Source organism: Pinus tabuliformis, chromosome 2_2 (assembly GCF_031772625.1).
Source record: "Pinus tabuliformis cultivar Carrire ecotype Pingquan chromosome 2_2, CPIR1, whole genome shotgun sequence".
NCBI classification, from domain to species: Eukaryota; Viridiplantae; Streptophyta; class Pinopsida; order Pinales; family Pinaceae; genus Pinus; species Pinus tabuliformis.
Genome location: NC_142300.1, coordinates 72,757,184 through 72,779,808, shown reverse-complemented (window position 1 = coordinate 72,779,808; position 22,625 = coordinate 72,757,184). Strand labels below are relative to the sequence as shown.

Here is a 22,625-nt window from a genome sequence, read left to right as displayed (position 1 = left end):
CATGAGATACATACCCTAGTTGTGAAAGGTAATATTAAATTTTTGAAGTAAAAGCATGAAAAAAATTTACATGAATTTTTAACATTACCATTAATTGACTTAGGATGTTTGAGAGTGGTTCCCACCTCATCGGATTTCATATGGAGAAAGTAGAATTTTAGATCCCACTCAAAATCCATTATCTAGCAAACTTAACACTTTTTAGGATTTCAGGATTGGTGAGATTGCAACATTTCTACTAGATTTTGTGATGTACAAGGGTATGGAATTAACATTTAATCAAGGTAACCAAACCCTCTATGTACCTCGATGTTGGTGGCATTGATTGTTAAGCTCCTCCTTCATGACCCCAACAAAGATGTGCACTTAACTCAAGCAAAGTCATTGATTAGGATGTTAAGTTTTTTCTATCTTATTTTAATGGTTAGAGGATGGTCTTAATAAGGATCTCAATATAGGCAATGATTTTGATGTTATATACCTACTTGTTGTAGCATTATTTTCTTTTCAAAATTTGAATATTTTATGTATTTTTTGTTAAGAAATCTACAGGGAAATAGTTTGGATGATTTCTCTTTTCTTGATAATTGCTTGTGATGTATTTTTACTTTTTCTTACTTATTAGTCTCTTCACTTATTATTACGTTTGTGTATCATCAAACAGCGACCAAAACAAGAAGAATAATAGTACACAACAACACGGAATGTAGGTTGCAAGCCAGGGCCAAAACCTCTCCACTTGAGAGGAAAACCCACAAATCTCTTCTCTTCTTATAAATTCTTCAATTGATGAAATTCTTCAATTGACGAATTCCAAGACCTCTAGACCAAGACGAATGCCCTCCAAGACTAAGTCCAACCCTTCTGGATGATGTGCTTCCTTTGTCCAAGTCAAACCCAATCAAATCTCTTCCAGCAGCACAACTTTGACCCCCAACTTCAGAATTTTGGCCTCTACCGCAGGTCTGAAATTTTCAGCCCTCCCAGCAGCAGTTGTTGCCACACGTGTGAGCTTATCCTGGCCTCCCAAGGCTTCTTTAGACCTTCACTTGGCTTTCTCCTACTTTTGGTGCTTAAGGATAACCTAATGTGACCTTCGTTGACCTACCTTCGCTCTCTTCTTGGTTCAAGATTGAACCAGCAACAAAAAAACCCTAGTTCAGCGTCATAAACTGTTAATTTTAGGCAACAATGGTATGTTCTATGCTTTGGAGCAATTTTACTTCAATTTCTTTATTAGCCCAGTATCAATATTCAAATTAGCAATCACATCAACATGATAGTAAAATGCAGATAGAACATAAACATAAACAGTAGAAGACAAGCCAAGACAAGAGGACACAAGGTGTGACACCAGCCAGGGGCAAACCCCAATGCGGGGAAACCCTTGACCAAATCTTCTTTTAGTCTTCAATAATTCAGCAGAAAGAGAGTACAATTTACAAATCTGATAATTTATAACAATAGCAAAAGAGCCCTAACCAGAAAAGTCAAGAATGTTCAACAGGGCAGATTTGACCCTCAGCAAATCGGTCAACTTCAGTCAACTTTGGCCTCCAAACAGCAAGATAAAGCAGCCCTCAAAACAGTCAAATTCAGCCGAGTCAAAGTCTGGTCAAACAACCCACCTGCGTCAGCCCTAGGTGCAGTCATCCCTAGCTGAAGTCAATGACGGTCAACAGTCAACATTTAGCCTCGATTTATGTGCCCAAAAATGCGGCCTACCCAAACAGAGATAACCCTTACAAAAACGCAGTCAAAGGAGATCAACACATGCTGGTCAACACTTGGTCAAACTGTCCATAAATTCAGTCTCCTGGAATTTTGGCCTCCTGAAATTTCGCTCTCCTAAAATTTCGCTCTCCTGAAATTTCAGACGTGTGGAAAGAGAGAGGCCCAGAAATCCATATCCAATCAATGAGCAGAGGGATAGAGAGAAGTGTGAAGATGAGTGTGTCCAAATGAGGTTAAGTCACCTTCTATTTATATGCAATGTTGAGGATGAATAGACGTGATTGTTGGACTTCTAAGCCTACATAAGTTTGCTAGCCGACCTTGACAATTTGACCATAATCAAAATAAATTCATAACTTCATTTGTACATGTCAGAATCAGATGATCTTTAGATCAATCCTACACCTCTCGGAGAGAGGAATCCAAGAAAAATATCAGCTGTCATAAATAAGATGATCCATGTGGAGTTTGGCCCTAGTTGCCAATTTTAACACTCCCTCTCAACTAGGGAGAACTCCATCTGCTAATCCATCTGCCAATCTGTACTATCTCTGCCATCAATGCATTGCTCTGCTCTACTGAACTATGAAGAAGAAGAAGTGATCGAGAATGTATCATACCATTCTCTACTAACCCAAAGTCAGTCCCAGTCAAAGGAGAGTGTGCCATACCACTCTTACTGACCCGAAGTCAGTTCCAATCAAAAGAAAGTGTCCCATACTACTCTTACTGACTTGAAGTCAGTTCCAATTGATCCCAGATCAATATCAGTGATCCTAGAATAGGGAGTACGGTAGTATACGGTGCATCCATTGGTAGTACTATGGTCCCTATCCTCATTTCCCTACTCATTGGCCAAATGAGAGGTACTTCCCATGAGTCCCAGACTGCACGGGTAGGATGTCTCAGCAGGAGAAGGATGAACCACTCATCTTGCCTAAATGTCGCCAAGGGGTATCGTAGGGGAAGGCTGAACCACTCATCCTGTACATATCAAACCACTAGGGGAAGGCTCAACCACTCACCCTATGGTTGCTCATCGCTGCAAGAGTACCCCAAGCCCCCCGGAGCTCCCAGAGCTCAATGTCCATCTCATATAAGACCCTCATAAGAGGGTCTCTCCACGACTCCAAGTCATTCTTGGAAGGCCAAGAACTTGACCTTCCCCAGGGGTTTTGTCAGAATATCGACAACCTGCTCATCAATCCCAATGTGATGGAGCCTTATTGCTCCTCACTGTACCATATCCCAGATAAAGTGGTACCTGATATCTATATGCTTGGAGCGATCATGAAACACGGGATTCTCTGATAATTGGATCCCACTCTAGTTGTCGCAGAAGATCACGATGGTATCCAGCACATGTCCAAATAGCTCACTGAAGAGCTTCCTCAACCAGACAGCTTCACAGGAGGCCATACTAGCAGCTATGTATTCGGCCTCAGCGGTGCTCAAGGCAACCGATTTCTGCTTCCTGCTCATCCAGGATATTGAAGCAGAACCCAAAGAAAAACAGCATCCAAAAGTGCTCTTGCGATCCACCACACTACCAGCCCAATCAACATCAAAATAACCATGCAGCCTCACATCTCCGGCAGTGTATCTCAGTCCATGAGTGATTGTGCCTCGAAGATATCTCAGAAGATTCTTGGCACCAATCCAATGTATATGATGAGGCTCAACCATATATTGGCTCAATGTGTTAACTGCAAAACATATGTCTGGACGGGAGTTCACCAAGAACATCAGTGCTCCTATGAGTTGACGATACTCAGAAGCATTTCCCAGAGCTCCCAGAGCTCAATGTCCATCTCATATAAGACCCTCATAAGAGGGTCTCTCCACGACTCCAAGTCATTCTCGGAAGGCCAAGAACTTGACCTTCCCCAGGGGTTTTGTCAGAATATTGACAACCTGCTCATCAGTCCCAATGTGATGCAGCCTTATTGCTCCTCGTTGTACCATATCCCAGATAAAGTGGTACCTGATATCTATTTGCTTGGAGCGATCATGAAACACGGGATTCTCCGATAATCGGATCCCACTCTGGTTGTCGCAGAAGATCACGATGGTATCCAGCACATGTCCAAATAGCTCACTGAAGAGCTTCCTCAACCAGATAGCTTCACAGGAGGCCATACTAGCAGCCATGTATTCGGCCTCGGCGGTGCTCAAGGCAACCGATTTCTGCTTCCTGCTCATCCAGGATATTGAAGCAGAACCCGAAGAAAAACAGCATCCAGAAGTGCTCTTGCGATCCACCACACTACCAGCCCAATCAACATCAAAATAACCATGTAGCGTCACATCTCCAGCAGTGTATCTCAGTCCATGAGTGATTGTGCCTCGAAGATATCTCAGAAAATTCTTGGCACCAATCCAATGTATATGATGAAGCTCAACCATATATTGGCTCAATGTGTTAACTGCAAAACATATGTCTGGACGGGAGTTCACCAAGAACATCAGTGCTCCTATGAGTTGACGATACTCAGAAGCATTTCCCAATTCAAGTCCAGCAGCACTACCACATAACTTCTTAAAGTTAAGTTCCATCGGAGTAGTCACAAGCTTGCAATCCACCATCCCAAATCTTTCTAATATCTTCACAACATATTTTCCTTAAAAGAGAAAAATTTCACCTGGCTTTTGCCAGACCTCCAAACCTAAGAAATATTGCATCGGTCCCAGGTCCTTCATCTCAAATTCAGAAGCCAACTCCCTCTTACATTTGTGAATGAGAGGGTCTGCACTTCCATCAACTCCATGCTTGTCACTTGATTTTGTAGAGCCACTTAGAGGTGACAACAAATTTGTCTTGTGGTCTAGGGACCACATCCTAGACATCATTCTTCATAATTGACTCGTATTCTCATCCATAGCATCCTTCCATACTTGATGCTTCACGGCTTCTTCGAATGATGAAGGCTCATTTTGAATGATAGTGCTCATGGCGGTCAAATATCCTTGATACCTATTCGGCTTCTTGCTTTCACAGAAAGTCCCCCTTGGTGCAATGTGTCTCTCAGCATCTTCGAGAGTCTCCCTAAGCCATGAGGGTCTCCTTTTGGAGGAGGAGGATCAATAGGATCCATAGGTTCATCAACATCAAGCATCGTTTCGTCTTCTTTTGCATCTTGATTTCCAGTGTCAACTTCTTTGTCCTTCCTAAGATAGGAAGGTTGTTGACCTTCCTGAGGGCCATATCTTCGTCGAATGTGACATCATGACTTATCTCAACTTCCTTTTGACTAGCCACATAAATTCTATATCCCTTAGAATTTTCAGTATGGCTGACAAAGATTCCTTTCTTCCCAGATGCACCCAATTTACTTCTTTTCTCTTTCGGCACATGAAAATATACGGGACTTCCAAAAATTCTAAAATGAGAGACATCGGGTTTCTTACCAGTGAACATTAAATCGGGAGTCTTGGAGTCCAATGCTCGATGAGGGCATTGGTTTTGAACATACACGACGGTATTTGTAGCTTCAGCCCATAAGAACTTCGGAAGGCCTTGATCATGAAGCATGGTACGAATTGCTTCTACAATAGTGCAATTCTTCCTTTCAGCCACACCATTATGCTCAGGGGTGTATGGCGTTGTAGTCTCCCTCTTAATGCCAACTTCTCTGCAATAATCTTGGAATTCATTAGATTCGTACTCGACCCCATTATCAGTCCTCAATATCTTGATTTTCTTCTCGGATTCGTTTTCGATCAAGGCTTTAAAGTGTCAGAATGAAGTGAACACTTCATCCTTCTTGTTCAAGAAGTAGATCTGGGTCTTGCGAGAATAATCATCCATAAAGGTGAGATAATATAAGTATCCTCCCAAAGAGTTTACGGGCATCATACCAGATATGTCGGAGTGGATCAATTGCAATATATTGGTGGTCTTGCTATTACTTGAGGGGAATGGTCCCCTTGTAAGTTTTCCTTTGGCACATCTCGGACATACACCTTCATGCTCTACTTTGAACTCGGGCATACCTGTCACCATCTGTCTCACATCGGGTAGGGCCTTATAATGAAGATGGGCAAACCTCCGTGCCATAGTTCAGATTGTAGAGATGTGTCGCAAGACATGGCTCCCAATGGACTTCCTCCAACTTGATACAAAGTGTCAACCCTGAATCCAAGAGTAAAAGCATCTTTAAAATTTCTTTTCCAAACACGTACCTTTCCATCGATGAATGCCACCTTGAATCCTTTGTCCTCCATGGCTGAAATGGACACCAGGTTCTTCTTGAGATTAGGTACATATAGTACTTCTTGCAAATGAATAGTGTTACCTTGATTCAATTGAAGGGTAACATTCCCTACTCCCTTCACGGGATAGGTGACATCGTCTCCAAGGATGATTTCCAAGTTTGTCTCCTTTTCTATCAGATTAGAGAGGGCTTCCTTGTATCCAGTGAAGTGCCTTGAGGCACCACTATCAATCAGCCAATTTCCCAAAGTGTCCAGAGGAGACGTAGTGGAGAGGGTCGATATAAGATAGTACTCTTTTTGCCTATTGTTAACAACATTGGATTCTTCATACCTGGAGTTCCTTGATTTCTTGGAGGGTCGACCATTTCCTTGATGTCCCGCATTCCTTTTTCCTTTGCCATTTGACCTACCATTCCTTTGATCGTTGTTGTTAAAGTTGCCCCTGGAATGATTGTGATCATCATCATGCGATGTGTCCCTTCGAATTGGACACTCCCTTGCATAGTGGCCAAACTTATTGCAAACAAAACATATTCCCTTCCTTCCATTTTTGAATCCTGGTCTTCCTTGACTTTGCTTCTTTGAACCTACATTGTTCTTCCTCTTGGCATGAGCGAAGAATACAATGGGGTTGCTTCTATTAGAAGGCATTTCTTGCTCCACCATTCTTGTTTCTTCTTGAATGCATCTTGACATCAATTCTTCAAACCCTGGAATTCGATCATTGTTGAGGACGGTGGTTCTAAATACATACCACTCAGGTGGGAGTCCTCCAAGGGTGGTGAGAGTAAGTTCCCTGTCAGAAATGACTTCTCCAATCGAGAGTAGATCATTCTTGATCTCAGTAAACCTCAAGAAATACGATTGAATATCTTCGTCCTTTCCCTTCTTAATATCCTTCAATTTATTCTTAAGAAATAGAATTTGATTAGCATCACTAACCTTGAACATGTCGACCAACCTATCGTAGATCTCCTTGGAGGTCTTCAATTCGGAGATGTAGGCCACCAGATGCTTGTCAATGGAATCCCTGATAATCTTCTTTGCTTTGACTTCAGCCCTATTGTACTTGGTCTTCACAGCAGCCGGTGCATTTGAAGGAGGTTCAGGGATTTTACCCTACACATAGTCCATCACTTCTTTTTCTTCCAAGGTCAAATCAAGAGACATCTTCCATCCATGATAGTTAGATTTATCATGGAGCTTGTCTTCAGCCGGGAAGTAGGATGAGGAACCCATTGAACCTTTTGTCCTTGTCCAACTGTCTTTGGTGATTGCTCTTTCACTCTTGCTTGGGCTTTGTCTTCACCTCAGCTCTGATACCATGTTAATTTTAGGCAACAATGGTATGTTCTATGCTTTAGAGCAATTTTACTTCAATTTCTTTATTAGCCTAGTATCAATATTCAGATTAGCAATCACATCAACATGATAGTAAAATGCAGATAGAACATAAACATAAATAGTAGAAGACAAGCCAAGACAAGAGGACACAAGATGTGGCACCAGCCAGGGACAAACCCCAATGTGGGGAAACCCTTGATCAAATCTTCTTTTAGTCTTCAATAGTTCAACAGAGAGAGATAGTACAATTTACAAATATGATAATTTATAACAGCAGCAAAAGAGCCCTAACCAGAAAAGTCAACGCTGGTCAACAGAGCAGATTTGACCCTCAGCAAATCTGTCAACTTCAGTCAACTTTGGCCTCCAAACAACAGGATAAAACATCCCTCAAAACAGTGAAATTCAGCCCAGTCAAAGTCTGGTCAAACAGCCCACCTGCGGTCAACCCTAGCTGCAGTTAGCCCTAGCTGCAATCATCCCTAGCTGCAATCAATGTTGGTCAACAATCAACGTTTACCCTTGATTTCTGTGCACAGAAATGCGGCCTGCCCAAACAAAGATAGCCCTCATAGAAACGCAATCAAAGGAGGTCAATGCATGCTAGTCAACGCTTGGTCAAACTGTCCAGAAATTCGGTCTCCTGAAATTTCGACCTCCTGAAATTTCACTCTCCTGAAATTTCTGACATGTGGAGAGAGAGAGAAGTGTGAAGATGAGTGTGTCCAAAGGAGGCTAAGTCACCTTCTATTTATATGCAACGTTGAGGATGAATGGACGTCACTGTTGGGCTTCTGAGCCTACATAAGTTTGCTGGTCGACCTTAACAATTTGACCATAATCAAAATAAATTCATAACTTCATTTGTACATGTCAGAATCGGATGATCTTTAGATCAATCCTACACCTCTCGGAGAGAGGAATCCAAGAAAAATATCAGCTGTCATAAATAAGATGACCCATGTAGAGTTTGGCCCTAGTTGCCGATTTTAACATAAACCCTAGCCTTCCTCGCACATGTGAGAGAGAAATAACCAAGAAACAAGTCTTCTTCGTCGTCTTCCTTCTTCGTTGCCTTCTTGCTCTTCTTCTTCACTAAGATGAGAGAGTGAATGAATGTGTTCCAAGGAGGTCGAGTTCCCTCCTTTATATAGGCTTCTAAAGGTGGACATGGCTCCTCAAAATAGGTTGACTTCCCAGCTGCCAGGCCAACTTGGTCTTGAGGGGTATTGTGACACTTTTAATGACAAAAATATTTTTCTTTACAAGTTACAATGTGCCTGATGGGGTCTTCGACTTATGACAATGACTATTTTGACTTCTTGACCTAGGACAAATCCTAGAAGCACTCAATGGGTGCTTGACCTCTAAAATAAAGGACCTTGAGCATGAAGCCCATGCTCCAAAAATAATAATAACAATTTTGATTTTGTTTTCATATTTATGAACGCCAAACCTAGTTACACATTTTTCAACACTCCCTCTTAACTAGGGAGGTATTCATAAATGTTACATGGACATTCTCAACTGAGGAGATCTCATAAGAAGAGTCGGATTGGTAACCCATTTGTTTAGCATCATAACAACCAGCATTGTCATATAGTAAGGCCTTGACTAACAACTCTATCTCTCCACAAGATCAGAGCACAATGCTCGCGAGATCAATATTTTATAAACACCATCATCATTGTCTCTCTAAGCACATACCCCACCCAGGTGTTCACAAAGTATGTCCTTCCTTGGACTATTCTTATCTTGGATAACTAGCCCTCAAAGAATATCGATCCTCGACTACTCTTATCTTGGATGCCCTACCTCATCCTCAAAGAGTATCGGATGCCAAATGCTTACCCAATCCTTCATTATGTCTTCCAAAGTGAAGACAAGAATGATGTGCCTATTTCTCCCTCTCAACCAAGGGAGATATATCAACCAAACCAAGCTTGTCTCTCAAATACACCAGCTTCTTATTAGGAAGAGATTTTGTCAATCTGTCAGCTACTTACTCATCGGTGGAGATATACTATAGGTGCAGCACACAATCTTGTACTAGCTTCCGAAAGTAGTGATACTTATTGTTTATATGCTTTGTCTTTCCATGAAACACTGGGTCTTCAGACAATCTTATACAACTGGTGTTATCACAATGTATCACTGTAGGGTCCATTGGTCCTTTGAATAAGTCAGACAATAGCTTCCTCAACCAGACAGCTTCTCTACTCACTTCACAGGCTGCAATATATTCAGCCTCGGCACTACTCAAAGCAATCGTATCTTGCTTTCTGCTCATCCATGAGATCATGGAGGATCCCAAACTAAAACATCCTCCTATAGTGCTCCTTCCATCCTGCTCACTGCCTCCCCAGTCGAAATCTGTATATCCAATCAAGTGGACATCATTCCTCCTATCATATTTTAGGCAGTAGTGGATTGTTCCTTGCAGATATCTCAGTATGTGCTTCGCTGCTATCCAATGATCATGTTTTGGCTCCACTTGGAACTGACTGAGAACATTCACTGTAAAACATATGCCTAGTCGAGTATTCACCAAGTACATCAGTGAGCCAATCAATTGTCTATACCCAGTTGGATCCACTAGGTTAGATTCAAAATTCCTTAGTCTTCTCAAGTTTGTGATCATCGAGGTTATCATTGGTTTGCAATCCATCATGTCAAACCTTTTCAACATCTCAACCACATACTTCCCTTGACTTGGATAGATTTCATCAAGTCCTTGCCAGACTTCTAGTCCCAAATAATAGTGCATCAGCCCAAGATCCTTCATATCGAATTATGTTGCTAGCTGCTTCTTGCATTCTTCAATTCGACCTTCCACACCTATCAAGAGAAGATCATCCACATACAGAAGAATGATTGCAGGCTCGCCCTTTACAACATTACAACCTTGAAGTAAAGGTTCGTATCAGCAGAACTTTTTGTGAAGCCCAATCTTTGAAGGTATGCATCCATCTTTGCTTACCTGTCCTTGGTGCCTACTTAAGGCCATAAAATGCCTTTTTCTACCTACAAACATATGCCTCTCTGTCTTTGACTTCAAATCCCAAGGGTTGCTTTACATAGACTTCTTCATCAATTGTGCCATTCAGGAATGCAGTCTTAACATCCATTTGATGTATATTCCATCCTATCGATGCTTGCAAAGAGACCAGTGATCGAATAGTTGTATACCTTGCTGTTGGAGCAAATGTCCCTTCATAATCTATGCCTTCTTGTTGAGAGAAGCCCCTAGCCAAAAATCTTGCCTTATACCTGTCAATACTTCCATCTGTCACATGTTTAATCTTTTATAGCCACTTGGAAGTTACCACAGACTTGTCTTCAGGCCTAGGTATGATCTCCCATACCCCATTCTTCAATATCGATTGGTATTCTTCGTTCATAGCATCTTTCCATTCTTGATGATTAACAGCTTCCTCAAAAGTGGATAGCTCTACTTCTATTAACTTTGTCATATATGTTGCGTACTCTGAATATATTTTGGGCTTCTTGCTTTCTCTAAATGTGCCTTTAGTTGCTCCATGACCCTCTACATCTAATAAGGTAGATTTCAACCAATTAGGTCTCTTTCTAGTCTTGAGGATTACCATAGGTTGTATAGGTTCACTAGGACCTTCATCTTCATGATTTGATTCTTCTTCCTCCCTAGCAACTTCCTCTTCAAATACCAGAAGTTCTACATCATCAAAGTCCATATGGAGATCTTTTGATTTCTTAAATGCAATACTTTCATCAAATATCACATATCAACTAACTTCTATTTGGTGTCCTTATTTTATGTAGATCCTATAGGCCTTTGAAGAATTACTATAGCCAACAAATGTTCCCTTCATGCTTCATGGATCCAACTTCTTTCTCTTGTCCTAGTTTATGAATATAAACAGGACAACCAAAAATACGGAGATGATCTACCCTTGGTTTCTTCCCAGTGAATACTTCTTCAGGAGTCAAGTTATCTAGTGATCTGTGGGGACTACAATTTTGTATGTGCACAGTTGTCTTTGTTGCTTCACCCCGCAGGAATTTTGGCAAACCTTGACCATGTAGTGTTGCTTTCACACTTTATTCAATGGACCGATTCTTTCATTCTGCAACTCCATTTTGCTCGAGATTATATGGGACTATCAACTCCCTCTTAATCCCAAACTCCTTACAGAAGGCTATAAGTTCTTTGGAAGTATATTCTCCCCCATTATCAAATCTTAATATCTTGATTCTCCTTTCTGTAAGGTTCTCTACTTCAACTTTGAATTCTTGAAATTTGGTAAAGACTTCATCCTTGGATTTCATTAAGTAAACCCAAGTTTTCCTTGAATGGTCATCTATGAATGTGACATAGTATAGATGACCTCCAAGTGACTTTGGAGTCATAGGACCACAAACATCGGAATGAATAAGATCCAAGATTTCTTTTGACCTTGAAGCACTGCTTCCAAATGGTCTCTTGGTGTTCTTACCCAATGCACATCCCTTGCAAACTCCTTCATGATCTTCTTTCAATTCGGGGATGCCATTTACTATGGTATTTAGGGTTGGTAAGATTTTGTAGTGGAGATGACCAAATCTTCTATGCCAAAGTTCACATGGGCTAACTTCAATGTGAACCAAAGCTTGAGCGAGGGGAGTTATCAATCTATAGAGTCTTCCTTCACGAATCCCAATCATTCTAGCATCTTCTATGCTTGAGTTTTTACCCCATACTACAACCTTTCCATCAATGAATGCAACTCGATCACCCTTGTCTTCTAAGCATGAAATGGAAAGTAAATTCTTGTGCAAACCTGGAACAAATAAGATATTGTTGAGATGAATGTTTCCTCCATTTTTCAGCTCAATTGAAGTTGATCCAATTCCTCTGACGATGTAGCTTTTATTATCACCAAGTTCTACAGAGTAAGAAGACTTCCCTTTTGATAATGTCTACAATTGCTTATGTTGACTAGTCATATGCCTCCATGCTCCACTGTCGATCACCCAAATATTCTCTTAGTGAGTGCTCAGAATAATCCTTCATCCTTTGTAGATGTCTTCGTCACTTCCTTCTTAGAAGAAAATAAGAGATCCCATACTTCTTTGATGCCCTTCTTGAGTTGACTTGCCACCTTTGTACACTTCTTTAGGAACTTCTTCAGTGTAGTAGAGATCTTCATTATGCCCTTAGCCAACCTTAGCTCTGATACCATGTTGAGAAATCTATAGGGCAATAGTTAGGATGATTTCTCTTTTCTTGATAACTGCTTGTGATGTCTTTTTACTTTTTCTTACTTATTAGCTTCTTCACTTATTATTATGTTTGTGTATCATCAAACAGCGACCAAAACAAGAAGAATAATAGTACACAAGAACACAAAATGTAGACTGCAAGCCATGGCCAAAACCTCTCCACTTGAGAGGAAAACCCGCAAATCTCTTCTCTTCTTATAGATTCTTCAATTGACGAATTCCAAGACCTCTAGACCAAGATCAATACCCTCCAAGACCAAGTCCAACCCTTCCGGATGATGTGCTTCCTTTGTCCAAGTCAAACCCAATCAAATTTCTTCTAGCAGCACAACTTCGACCCCCAACTTCAAAATTTCAGCCTCTACTGCAGGTCCGAAATTTTCGACCCTCCCAGCAACAGTTGCTGCCACACGTGTGAGCTTATTTTGGCCTCTCAAGGCTTCTTTAGACCTTTGCTTGGCTTTCTCCTTCTTCTAGTGCTTGAAGATGACCTAATGTGATCTTTGTTGACCTTCTTTCTCTTCTTGCTTCAAGATCGAACCAGCAGCAGAAAAACCCTAATTCAACAGCAGAAACCCTAGACTTCCTTCGTGCGTGTGAAAGAGAAATAGCCCAAAAACAAGTCTTCTTCGTCCTCTTCCTTCTTCGCTTCCTTCTTGCTCTTCTTCTTCACTTGGATGAGAGAGTGAATGAATGTGTTCCAAGGAGGTCGAGTTCCCTCCTTTATATAGGCTTCTAAAGGTGGACGTGGCTCCTCAAAATAGGCCGACTTCCCAGCTGCCAGGCCGACTTGGTCTTGAAGGGTATTTTGACACTTTTAATGACAAAAATAATTTTCTTTACAAGTTACAATGTGCCTGATGGGGTCTTCAACTTATGACAATGACTCTTTTGACTTCTTGACCTAGGACAAATCCTAGAAGCACTCAATGGGTGCTTGAACTCTAAAATAAAAGACCTTGAGCATGAAACTCATGCTCCAAAAATAATAATAATAATTTTTCTTTCATTTTACAATATACAAGAATCAAAAGTACTTTTCATATTTATGAAGACCGAACCTAGTTACACATTTTTCAGCAAATCAATCTTTTGGTCCAGTTCTAATAACAATGTTGAAGATGCTATGACCATTTTCCATCAAGCCAAAAAAGGGGATATCTGTTGTTTTCATTGCCATGATTCATCCAGGGATAACAAGTGTATTACAACAAAATACATCTATACATCCTTCCAGGCAAGGAGTTCAAGGCATAATGTACACCTCTGCATAGGTGTCAATTGAAGGAGTTAGCTGCAAAGAAAGCTGTAAAACTTTACTTAACCCCAACAAGGCAAGCTATAAATGTTTTCCTGCATGCAAAAGACAGTAAAAATTAGATAAAGACATACTTGTCCGTAATTTCACGAGCCATTGATGCAATCTGCCTTGCATCAGCTTCTGGAATAGATATAGAATCTGCACTAGTCCTTTGTGCCAAAGTAGAAGGTGCAAACTGTTTTCCTCTGAAATGATTTATAAGTGGTAAATCAGCACAAATATGTCTTATCAGATAATCCAGCCTTTTGTGAAGGGAAACAGGAAGCCATCTCAACCATTCGTTATAACCTCCTCTTGGTCTTGTAACACGCTGCACAAATAAAGAAAAACAGCTCAGACAATGGAAAATCCAAATTCCATGAAACACAATGGCCACTCTAAAAAGCTATGTACTAATTTGTAAGTCACCAAATTTACAAATGTAATATTCACCGATTCTTACACTCATTACAAATTAACAGAAGCATCAGAATGGGAAAACATAATCCAAGAAAAGGGACAAATATTTTCATATCTACTTTATCTAAGACAATTAAAATCACAGCAAAAGCTATAAAAATCATTATTTGTTCTACAGAACATGCAGATAGCCACGCATACATGGCTAGACTACCTTGCTTCTAAATGAACAAGAGCCATCAGGAATAAGGGGAACCAGTGGAAAGTCATCTTCCAAAGCCATTTAATGTGTCAGTTCCCTGCAAACAGAGTATCTACAAATACAATTACTGTAGAGCCCTTTACAGTTCGTATAGTATTTTATGCAAACAAAGGGGATCCATGCCAATCAAACAGATGATTGTGCCGCCAATGCAGTGGACTCCTCAATCACAATCACAATCTGTTATATAAAATCAAAGCAGAGATGACTAGATAGTAAACAGAACCTAGTCAGAGTGGAGATGAAGATTGAAATCTACAAAGAAGGTTTCCAAACAAACAATAGAGCAGCCTGTTAGCTTTTAAGGCTACTTAAAAAGTGGTTACACCATGCTTGAGGGTGCTTCATGTGATGTGGGGTGCATACTGTGTTGATTACCCCTAGTTGTTCTATGATGGGAATATACATTGGAGAGAGCTTACACTTGGATTATGATGCCTTGTTCCTTGACTGATGCTTATGTCACAGACTTCATTAGGGTGTTGAAGACCTATATAGTTTAGTGGCCTTCTTCATGGAGCATGCACATGAATGTTGCTTGCTTGGGAAGATGACTTATTTTGGAGAAAGAGGGCAACTTACCTAGGAGAAGCTTTGGCCATCTTGGAGGAGAGCAATCAGCCCTAAATGGCACAGGGACATTTGATTGCTTGCATGGAGGCCTGTACTTGACTCGAGGAAGCTGGGGTTAAGGAGTGATCATGTAGGTGTGGTGGACCTAGAGGTACACATGGCTTAGGCAAAAGCGTTCTAGCATTGGAGGCCTCTACGGTAGGAGTGTTGGACACATTTCATGGAGCATCCAGCCTTAGACCCTTGCTTGTTGGACATACTCACCTTGGACCATGGTATGTGTCATCAGAATTGGAGCACTCTACATTTAAGCCTATCTTGTGTAAAGTTAGGTTGCTTGTAGTGAAGTAGGTCCATTTGTATCATTGCCCTTAAAGTCCCCCGTGTTGTTCCCACACTCACATGGGTCAATACCAAGGCATAATGTGCAGAAAGAATCCTTTGAGTCAACTCTTGGGTTAGAGGGGGGTACCCTCATCTCTGTGGAAAAATTCGCGATAAAATCATGATGAAATCGGCAACTCACGATTTTTTAAACTTGTCGATGTTATCGGCCGAGTTTTTCACGATTTTTTCAAAAAGTAATAAACTTGGGAATTTATTATTAAACTCGCGATCACATCGGGACTCGATCCAAAAAATTGTGACAAGAGTCCGAGCCACGTATAAGTTAGGAAAAGGCTGAAAAATTCACTCATTTTGCACTCTCACATTTTCCATCCGTGCCCGTGGAGAGAGGAAGTGTTTGTCACTGCCCAAGAGGAAGAGATTTACCAGTTTTGTGGCGTGGATTTGGAGTTTTGTCCACTGCTCAACGTGAGAATCTTAGTGCGCCGATTTGCAGGTGCTAGGTATGTATTTTAATTTCTCTCTGAGTATTTGTAACACAAATGGTTTTTTAAATCTGTCTATCAGCTTGTTTTTAGTTTTTTGTTGCTTTGAAATTTGAATCAAAATGTTTCAAACTTAATTTACCGTAGATTGTTTACTATAGATTGTTTACATGTTTAAAAAATTCAAAAATTCAAACCCTTGTTTAACGAATCTGAGTGTGTTCACTATTAACTTTAGTGAGTGAGAAGAAGCATTTAAAATTTTAAATTAGCAATTACAATTATGTTTGCTTCTTATGTGATGGGCAATTTTGATTTTTTTTTCAATTTTTTTTGTGCCCTATGTTCAAATTCAAGTTCAAAGTTTCAAACAAAATGTCAAGGCATTTGGACCCTTTGTGGCAATATGGTGAACCTGATCTTGTACCCGAGAGGGAAGGGCGGGCGAGCGAGCGGGCGGCGGGGGGGAGCGGTCAATAGCCAATATTTGACTTGCAAGTTGTGTGGCAAGCATATGTCAGAGGGTGTCAACAGATTTAAATTCCATCTGGGGCAAAATATGTAACTTTGCCCAAATGCAACTCCAGAAATCATCTAGAAGGCCATTAAATAACTGCATGATAAAGATGATGCAAAAGACAACAGGGCAGCGGTAAAAAGTCAAATTGTAGAGGTAGGAGTGGGGGGAAGTGAGAGTGGTTCTCCAACATCACATTCCACATCCACATGGCCCAACCCTTCAGCTTTCTCATATTTTTTTGTTCCTAGAACCACACTTGGTGCACAACATGGGATCAAATTGACACTTAAAAAAAGGGAAAGGAGGAAGCTGACAGGCTGGTCAATAAGTGTCTTCTATGGAGTGATGTTACTTTCAACGTTGCTAAGACCAATCCATTCTACCAAGCTATGTTTGATGTTGTTGTTGTTGGCATGGGGTACAAAGCCCCTACCTTTGCAAAGTTGAGAGGGCCTCTTCTTCAAAATGAAAAGGTCGATTGCACAAACTGGATTTTAGGGCATTATGATTGGAGGAGTTTAGGGCATCATGGGAACGCACTGGATGCACAGTGATGTCAAATGGTTGGACTGACCTGAAGGGTAGGACCTTTCTTAACTTCTTGGTTAGTTGTCCCAAGGGGACAATGTTTATGAAATTTGTTGATGCATTTGCACAGAGTAAAGATGCACATTTATTATGTGAGTTGTTGGACACCTTCATTCAAGAAGTCGGTCCACAAAATGTTGTTCAAGTCATAATGGACAACGCTACAAATTATGTTGTTGTTGGTAGGTTGCTTATGGAAAGGTATCCTAACTTGTTTTGGACACCTTGTGCTACACATTGTATTAACTTGATGCTGGAGGAAGTAGGGAAGATTCCTTTTGTGAGAGATATTGTTGAATCATCCAAGAGCATAACAAAATTTATATATAATCATGCATTTGTGTTTGCCTTGATGAGAAGATTCAACAACAACAAAGAGTTGGTACGTCCTGCCATTACACGATTTGCCACTAGTTTCATATCTCTTTAGTCTCTGTTGAATTCTATGTGGGATTTGAAGACCATGTTTCTTTCACAAGAGTGATGTGCTTTATTTGTTAGCCACAAGCCGGTGGGAGAGGGCATATGCACATTGCAGACTAGTTTCATATGATTAGAGCTTTTGGGCAGGAGTGGAGGAGGTGTGTGCTATTTCGGAACCTTTGGTAAGGATTCTTCGGTTGGTTAATGGAGAAAAGCCCGCAATGGGCTACTTGTATGAGGCCAGGATAGGACCAAAGAAGCCGTTCGTGCCTATTATGAAAGTAAGGGGGATGAGGGGTTTGAGAAACAATAGTTGCTCTGGAGAGTGATTGATCAATGATGGAACAATACCCTCCATCACCCCATTCATGTTGCAAGTATCTACCTCAACCCCACATTTTCTTACTCTTGTGGTTTCAGATTTGATGCCGAGGTGATGGATGGATTCTTCACTTGTGTTGAGAAGATGGTGACATCTGAGCAAGAACATGAAGATATTTCTAAAGAAATGGAGATATATAGCATGGCAAGTGGCACATTTGCTTTTACCATGGCTATTAAGAATGGGACGACCAAAATGCTAGGTAAGCTTCAATTTGTTTCAACTTTCAAATTTCATAATCCATTCTCTTCGTAATTTACTTCAAGTTTAGAATTTCAAAGTTTTAACTTTTTTCTTATGTTTCTCTTATTTCTTTTAACATGTAGATGCTTGGTGGACAAGCTATGGTGGCAGAGTACCCCATCTCCAAAAGCTTGCCATTCGAGTGCTCAGCCAAACATGCAGTTCCTCTGGGTGTGAGTGCAACTGGAGTGTATTTGACAAAATACACACCAAAAAAAAAGCAACAGGTAAAGAAAATTCGAATTAAAATTTTAAATTCATTATAAATTATAATTTATTATTTTTAATATTTAAATTTTCTAAGTACTAATTTACAATCGATGACCCTAATATAGGTTGGAGCCCCAATCCCTCAATGACATGGTCTACATCTACTACAATCTCCGATTGTGGGTGAGACAACTTCAGAAAACCCCAGATGTGGAAGCCATCTCATTGGACCATATTGACACCATTGTTGCATGGATGGTTGAGACTGAGAGGCCTATCATGGACTCAGTCCCTGATTGGTTAGAGGTGGATCTGGAGGCACTAGAGGCGGAGGAGGTAGCAACTGTAGGGGAGGGAGAGGTAGAGGAGGAGGAGGAGGATCAGGAACAAGAGCAGCAGGAGGAGGAGGATCAGGAACAGGAGGTAGAGCAACAAGAGGAGGAGGAGTAGGAGGAGGCGACACCATCTAGGATGGGCAGCAGCAGAGGACAGAGGCAATCTCCTATTTTTGCTTCTAGAGGACGATAGATTCCATTTGTAGCCCAAGGGGCAGAGCTTCTTCATCTAGAGGAAAAGGCAAAGCCATTCCATATTCCCATCAAAGGGGCAGAGGAACTCAATGACTTATTAGTTTATGACATGTAAATGACTCGTGATGATGAATCACAATATACATTTATTATATTTTTTATCGATATTTTGACTCTTGAGAGTCAGAACTCGGGATTCGGGATTTGATTGACTATTGATATGTGATGTAGCACTAGACTGCTTATACACCTTATATATTAGCTTTATTTTCATATTTATGTGGCAATGCATTTATCTAATGTTGTGGATATTTTAGAGGCTAAAAATATTTTTTTTAAATGAAAATTTTTATACTTTTAAAATTTTGCCAATTTTCTCAAAAACCTCTAGACTTTAACGATTTTTTCAATTTCTGGACCCGTGTTGATTTATTCCGGAGGTCGACTTTTTTCCATTTTGACCCTCACTAAACTAGATATACTCTTGGATTACACAGACAGGGTTTCAAGAAGATAACAACATTGTAGCCTTAAAAAACTAGAGAATAGGTTTAAGTTATAATTTTGGAGTGACCAAATAGCCAAACAACACGAGGATTAAAAAGATTTTAGCCATACAAATGATCTTCTAAACCACAGGATTCGTAATCCAAATCTATTAATAGATAACTCAAGGAAAATGGATTTGCAATGAATGGAAGGGTTGTTTAGAATTTATTTCCCATGATTGTAAATTCCAGACAGTAGACTTATTCATGGATTTCTTCACATACATATTACATCAAAAATATTTCTAGGAAGAGAGGAAATGGCATTGGGGGGTTGACTCACCTCTATCATCCATTATTCCTCTAAATTTGAAATAGAATGTCATTTGTTGTGACATTCTTCAGTATATCTCTTCCACAATGACATACATTGGGTCTTGTTACCCCTCCTTCTAGCAAGGGTACTTATATTTAAATTCTTCATTATTATTAGCAAAGTAGATTGGAGACAGAACCATATTTGGCCCTTTCCACATTTCCAGAGGCATTTCATAGATCCCAATGCACAAGGCTCCCAGGTCAAAGATTCAACAAAGGCTCATTTTATTCAACACAATGCATAGTTGACATGCCACATTGAAATTTTGGCAAAAGAAGTTTTTTCGAGCAAAATTTAATAAGTAAAGGAGGATGTGAACACAGTAATGTGTGAGCAAAAGGTGGCAAAGTATATCTAAGTTGCATATCATGCATAGAACCTCCTATCACATGTGCCAACCTCTCGGAGCCCAAAAGTAGCAAAATGCTAGAGTTCTAGCACCCATGCAAGCAAAAAATGGCAATTTCCAACTCACATGTGTGATTTATTCAAGATGTCCTACAACTACTGCCCTAGCTCAAAATTGGGCATGTAATAGCTCATTGGAATCCTCATGACAGGGCCTACATCCCTAAAGCAAAACACTCAACAAATTTAGTAAGGTGTTTTTTGCACAAGGCAGTTTTTAGGACTAGTCAATTCACATGCCAACTCAAGCTAGTTGTTGGAGCCACTTCAGCTAGTCATTGGTCTACTATTCCTCTCATTTAGCTTAAGATTTATTGATGTTTGTAGCTTGGGCAAGTACTTCAGCATAGGCCTAAGTGTCTAGGCATGCATAAGTCGTTCAAGATCACCAAGCACTAGTATTGATATCCCCAGAGGATCGAGGGAGAGGCTAGAGGAGGAGGTAAAGGGTGTCACTAATGATGAGGATATCAATATAAGGGAACATTTTTATGATATGTAGTTATTTTTTTGGACTCTAGAAACCATTTCAAGCCTTCACGTTAATGTATTTATTTTAAATATATATATATATATTCCATTTACAATCATTTATAAATATATATATATATATATGGGGGAGGGTGCCCAGTAACAGACCTGTTACGAGGGAGGCACCTGAGTGTTGATTTATGGTAGCATCAGATGTGCTCTAAGTCTCAAAATGTGTAGGGAGGCTTAGACACATGTATTCTCCAATACCCAGAAATCGTTTTGGGAAATTCCACCCGGAGACAGTTTTATTAAAATAATTAATTTTTTTAATGGGACCCTAAGTCTAAACTTAGGAAATTAAAATAATTAAAGGGTATTAATCTAACTGTAGGTGAAACTTCTAGAAGAAGACGAGGATCCAGCGAAAATGATCTAAGCCATTGATTAGAAGTTAATCTGGGACGTTGGTTGTCCAACAAAAAGATATAAGAAGAGGCTTGAGGGGCACTTGGAGAACACACAGAGGGGAGATCAAAAGTTCAATTTTCTAAAGCAGAGCAACTGCCGAAGAGATTTTCGATAGTGAACTTTTGCAGTGAGGGGCAGGGATAGCATCCAAAGGGAAATCTTTCCCGGTCAGAGAACACTCAGGCTTCAGCAGAGAAGGCAGAGAGAGATCCAGCAGAGGCAGCAGAAAGCCAGAGAGGCTGACACAGAGTCACGCAGAGGTAGCTTAGACGCCAAGAGGGAATCCGAAAATTTGCTGAAGAAACCAATTGCAGTAATCGGAAGCCGGGGTGTGAGACCGAGAGGTGCAAATCGAAGTTCCTGGGTAGCAAATTGATCAGTTGATGGGGTGACACTATCCCCAGAGGGTGTGACGCCGGGTTGACAAAGTGACTGCGTAGAGGCAGCCAGGGGCAGTTTATTCAGTGGTTGGATCAGCCAAGATTTCCAGTGATAAGGTGAGGTAACCTCACTTATCTCTCTGTCAGTGATATTCTCTATAACTGGATTGCCGGGAAGGCATCCAGAGATTGTATTCAGAAATTACTACTGCATAATAATAAAACCCCCAAAGTTGTTGCACCGGTTTTCTTGCATTGGGTTTTTCCAGGGACATTTGTCCAAAAATCATTGTGTAGATGTGTTGTGTATTTTTTTCTTATTCGATTTCTTGTTTTTGTATTTTATTTAAATGGTGTAGGCTGCAGTGTATTCGTTTTAGTGTTTACTGTAGGAAACTGTAAATAATTTGGTTCAGTAATTAACAAATAGGAGAAACATAATCAGTTGCTGCAATGAAAATTTGGGGCAACCAAATTTTCACACGATATCAAAGCTGCAGGTGAAACAAGAGAGCAGTTTCGGAAGAGCCCAGCGCTGAAGGAAGAAAGGAGTTCGAAATTCCTACAGAGGTAGCAATTCGAATCCCTAGAGGGATTGTGCAGTTCAGGCCAGGAGGGCAAGATTTTCGTGATAAATCTCTCTCTGAGTGAGTGGACAGAGAGGGAGGATTTCCAGATCGAAATTTGTGAGTGGCAGAGGGAGCAGCAATAGAAGCTTTAGCAAAGAGGGGTTTTTGGTGGGACGCAGTTTTCTACAAGCAGTTGTTGGGCAAAAAGACATCAGAAGGAAGAAGAGAGACACTTGAGGGAATTTCTTCCTCAGAGAATTCCTAGCTAGGGAATTTGAATTCTCATTTGCTAAGTAGCAGCAGGAGAGAGGAGGTCATTCGACTTTTTCGATTGGCAGAGATGGCAGCCAGTGGATTGAGAGATCATGATAGGTTGGATGGTGCATCCAACTATGTGATCTGGAAGGCAAGGATGTCGTGCCTTCTAGATGAGCATTTTCTCAAGATCTCCGTCGACAGCATGGTAGCTGAGCCCAGGGATCCAGATCCGCTCAAGAAGTACAAGGGAGAAATGGCAAAGACCAAGAGAATCATCCACAACGGACTGAAAGATCATATAGTCCATCACATCGCTGGCAGAGACACTACCAAGGAGATGTGGGATGCTTTGTCGACGCTATATCAAGGATCTTCTGAGCAGT

At 40.6% G+C, this 22,625-nt stretch overlaps 1 protein-coding gene across 1 annotated transcript in view; it reads right to left on the bottom strand.

The window, feature by feature from the left end:
• The window catches only part of ELM1 (fission ELM1-like protein (DUF1022)), a 159,415-nt gene that overhangs the window by 132,682 nt on the left and 4,108 nt on the right, over positions 1-22,625 (bottom strand). Inside the window, exon 2 of the mRNA XM_089404303.1 lies at positions 13,927-14,165. Within this exon, the coding sequence (XP_089260429.1) occupies positions 13,927-14,165 (239 nt within the window). The remainder of the gene's footprint in view (positions 1-13,926; positions 14,166-22,625) is intronic.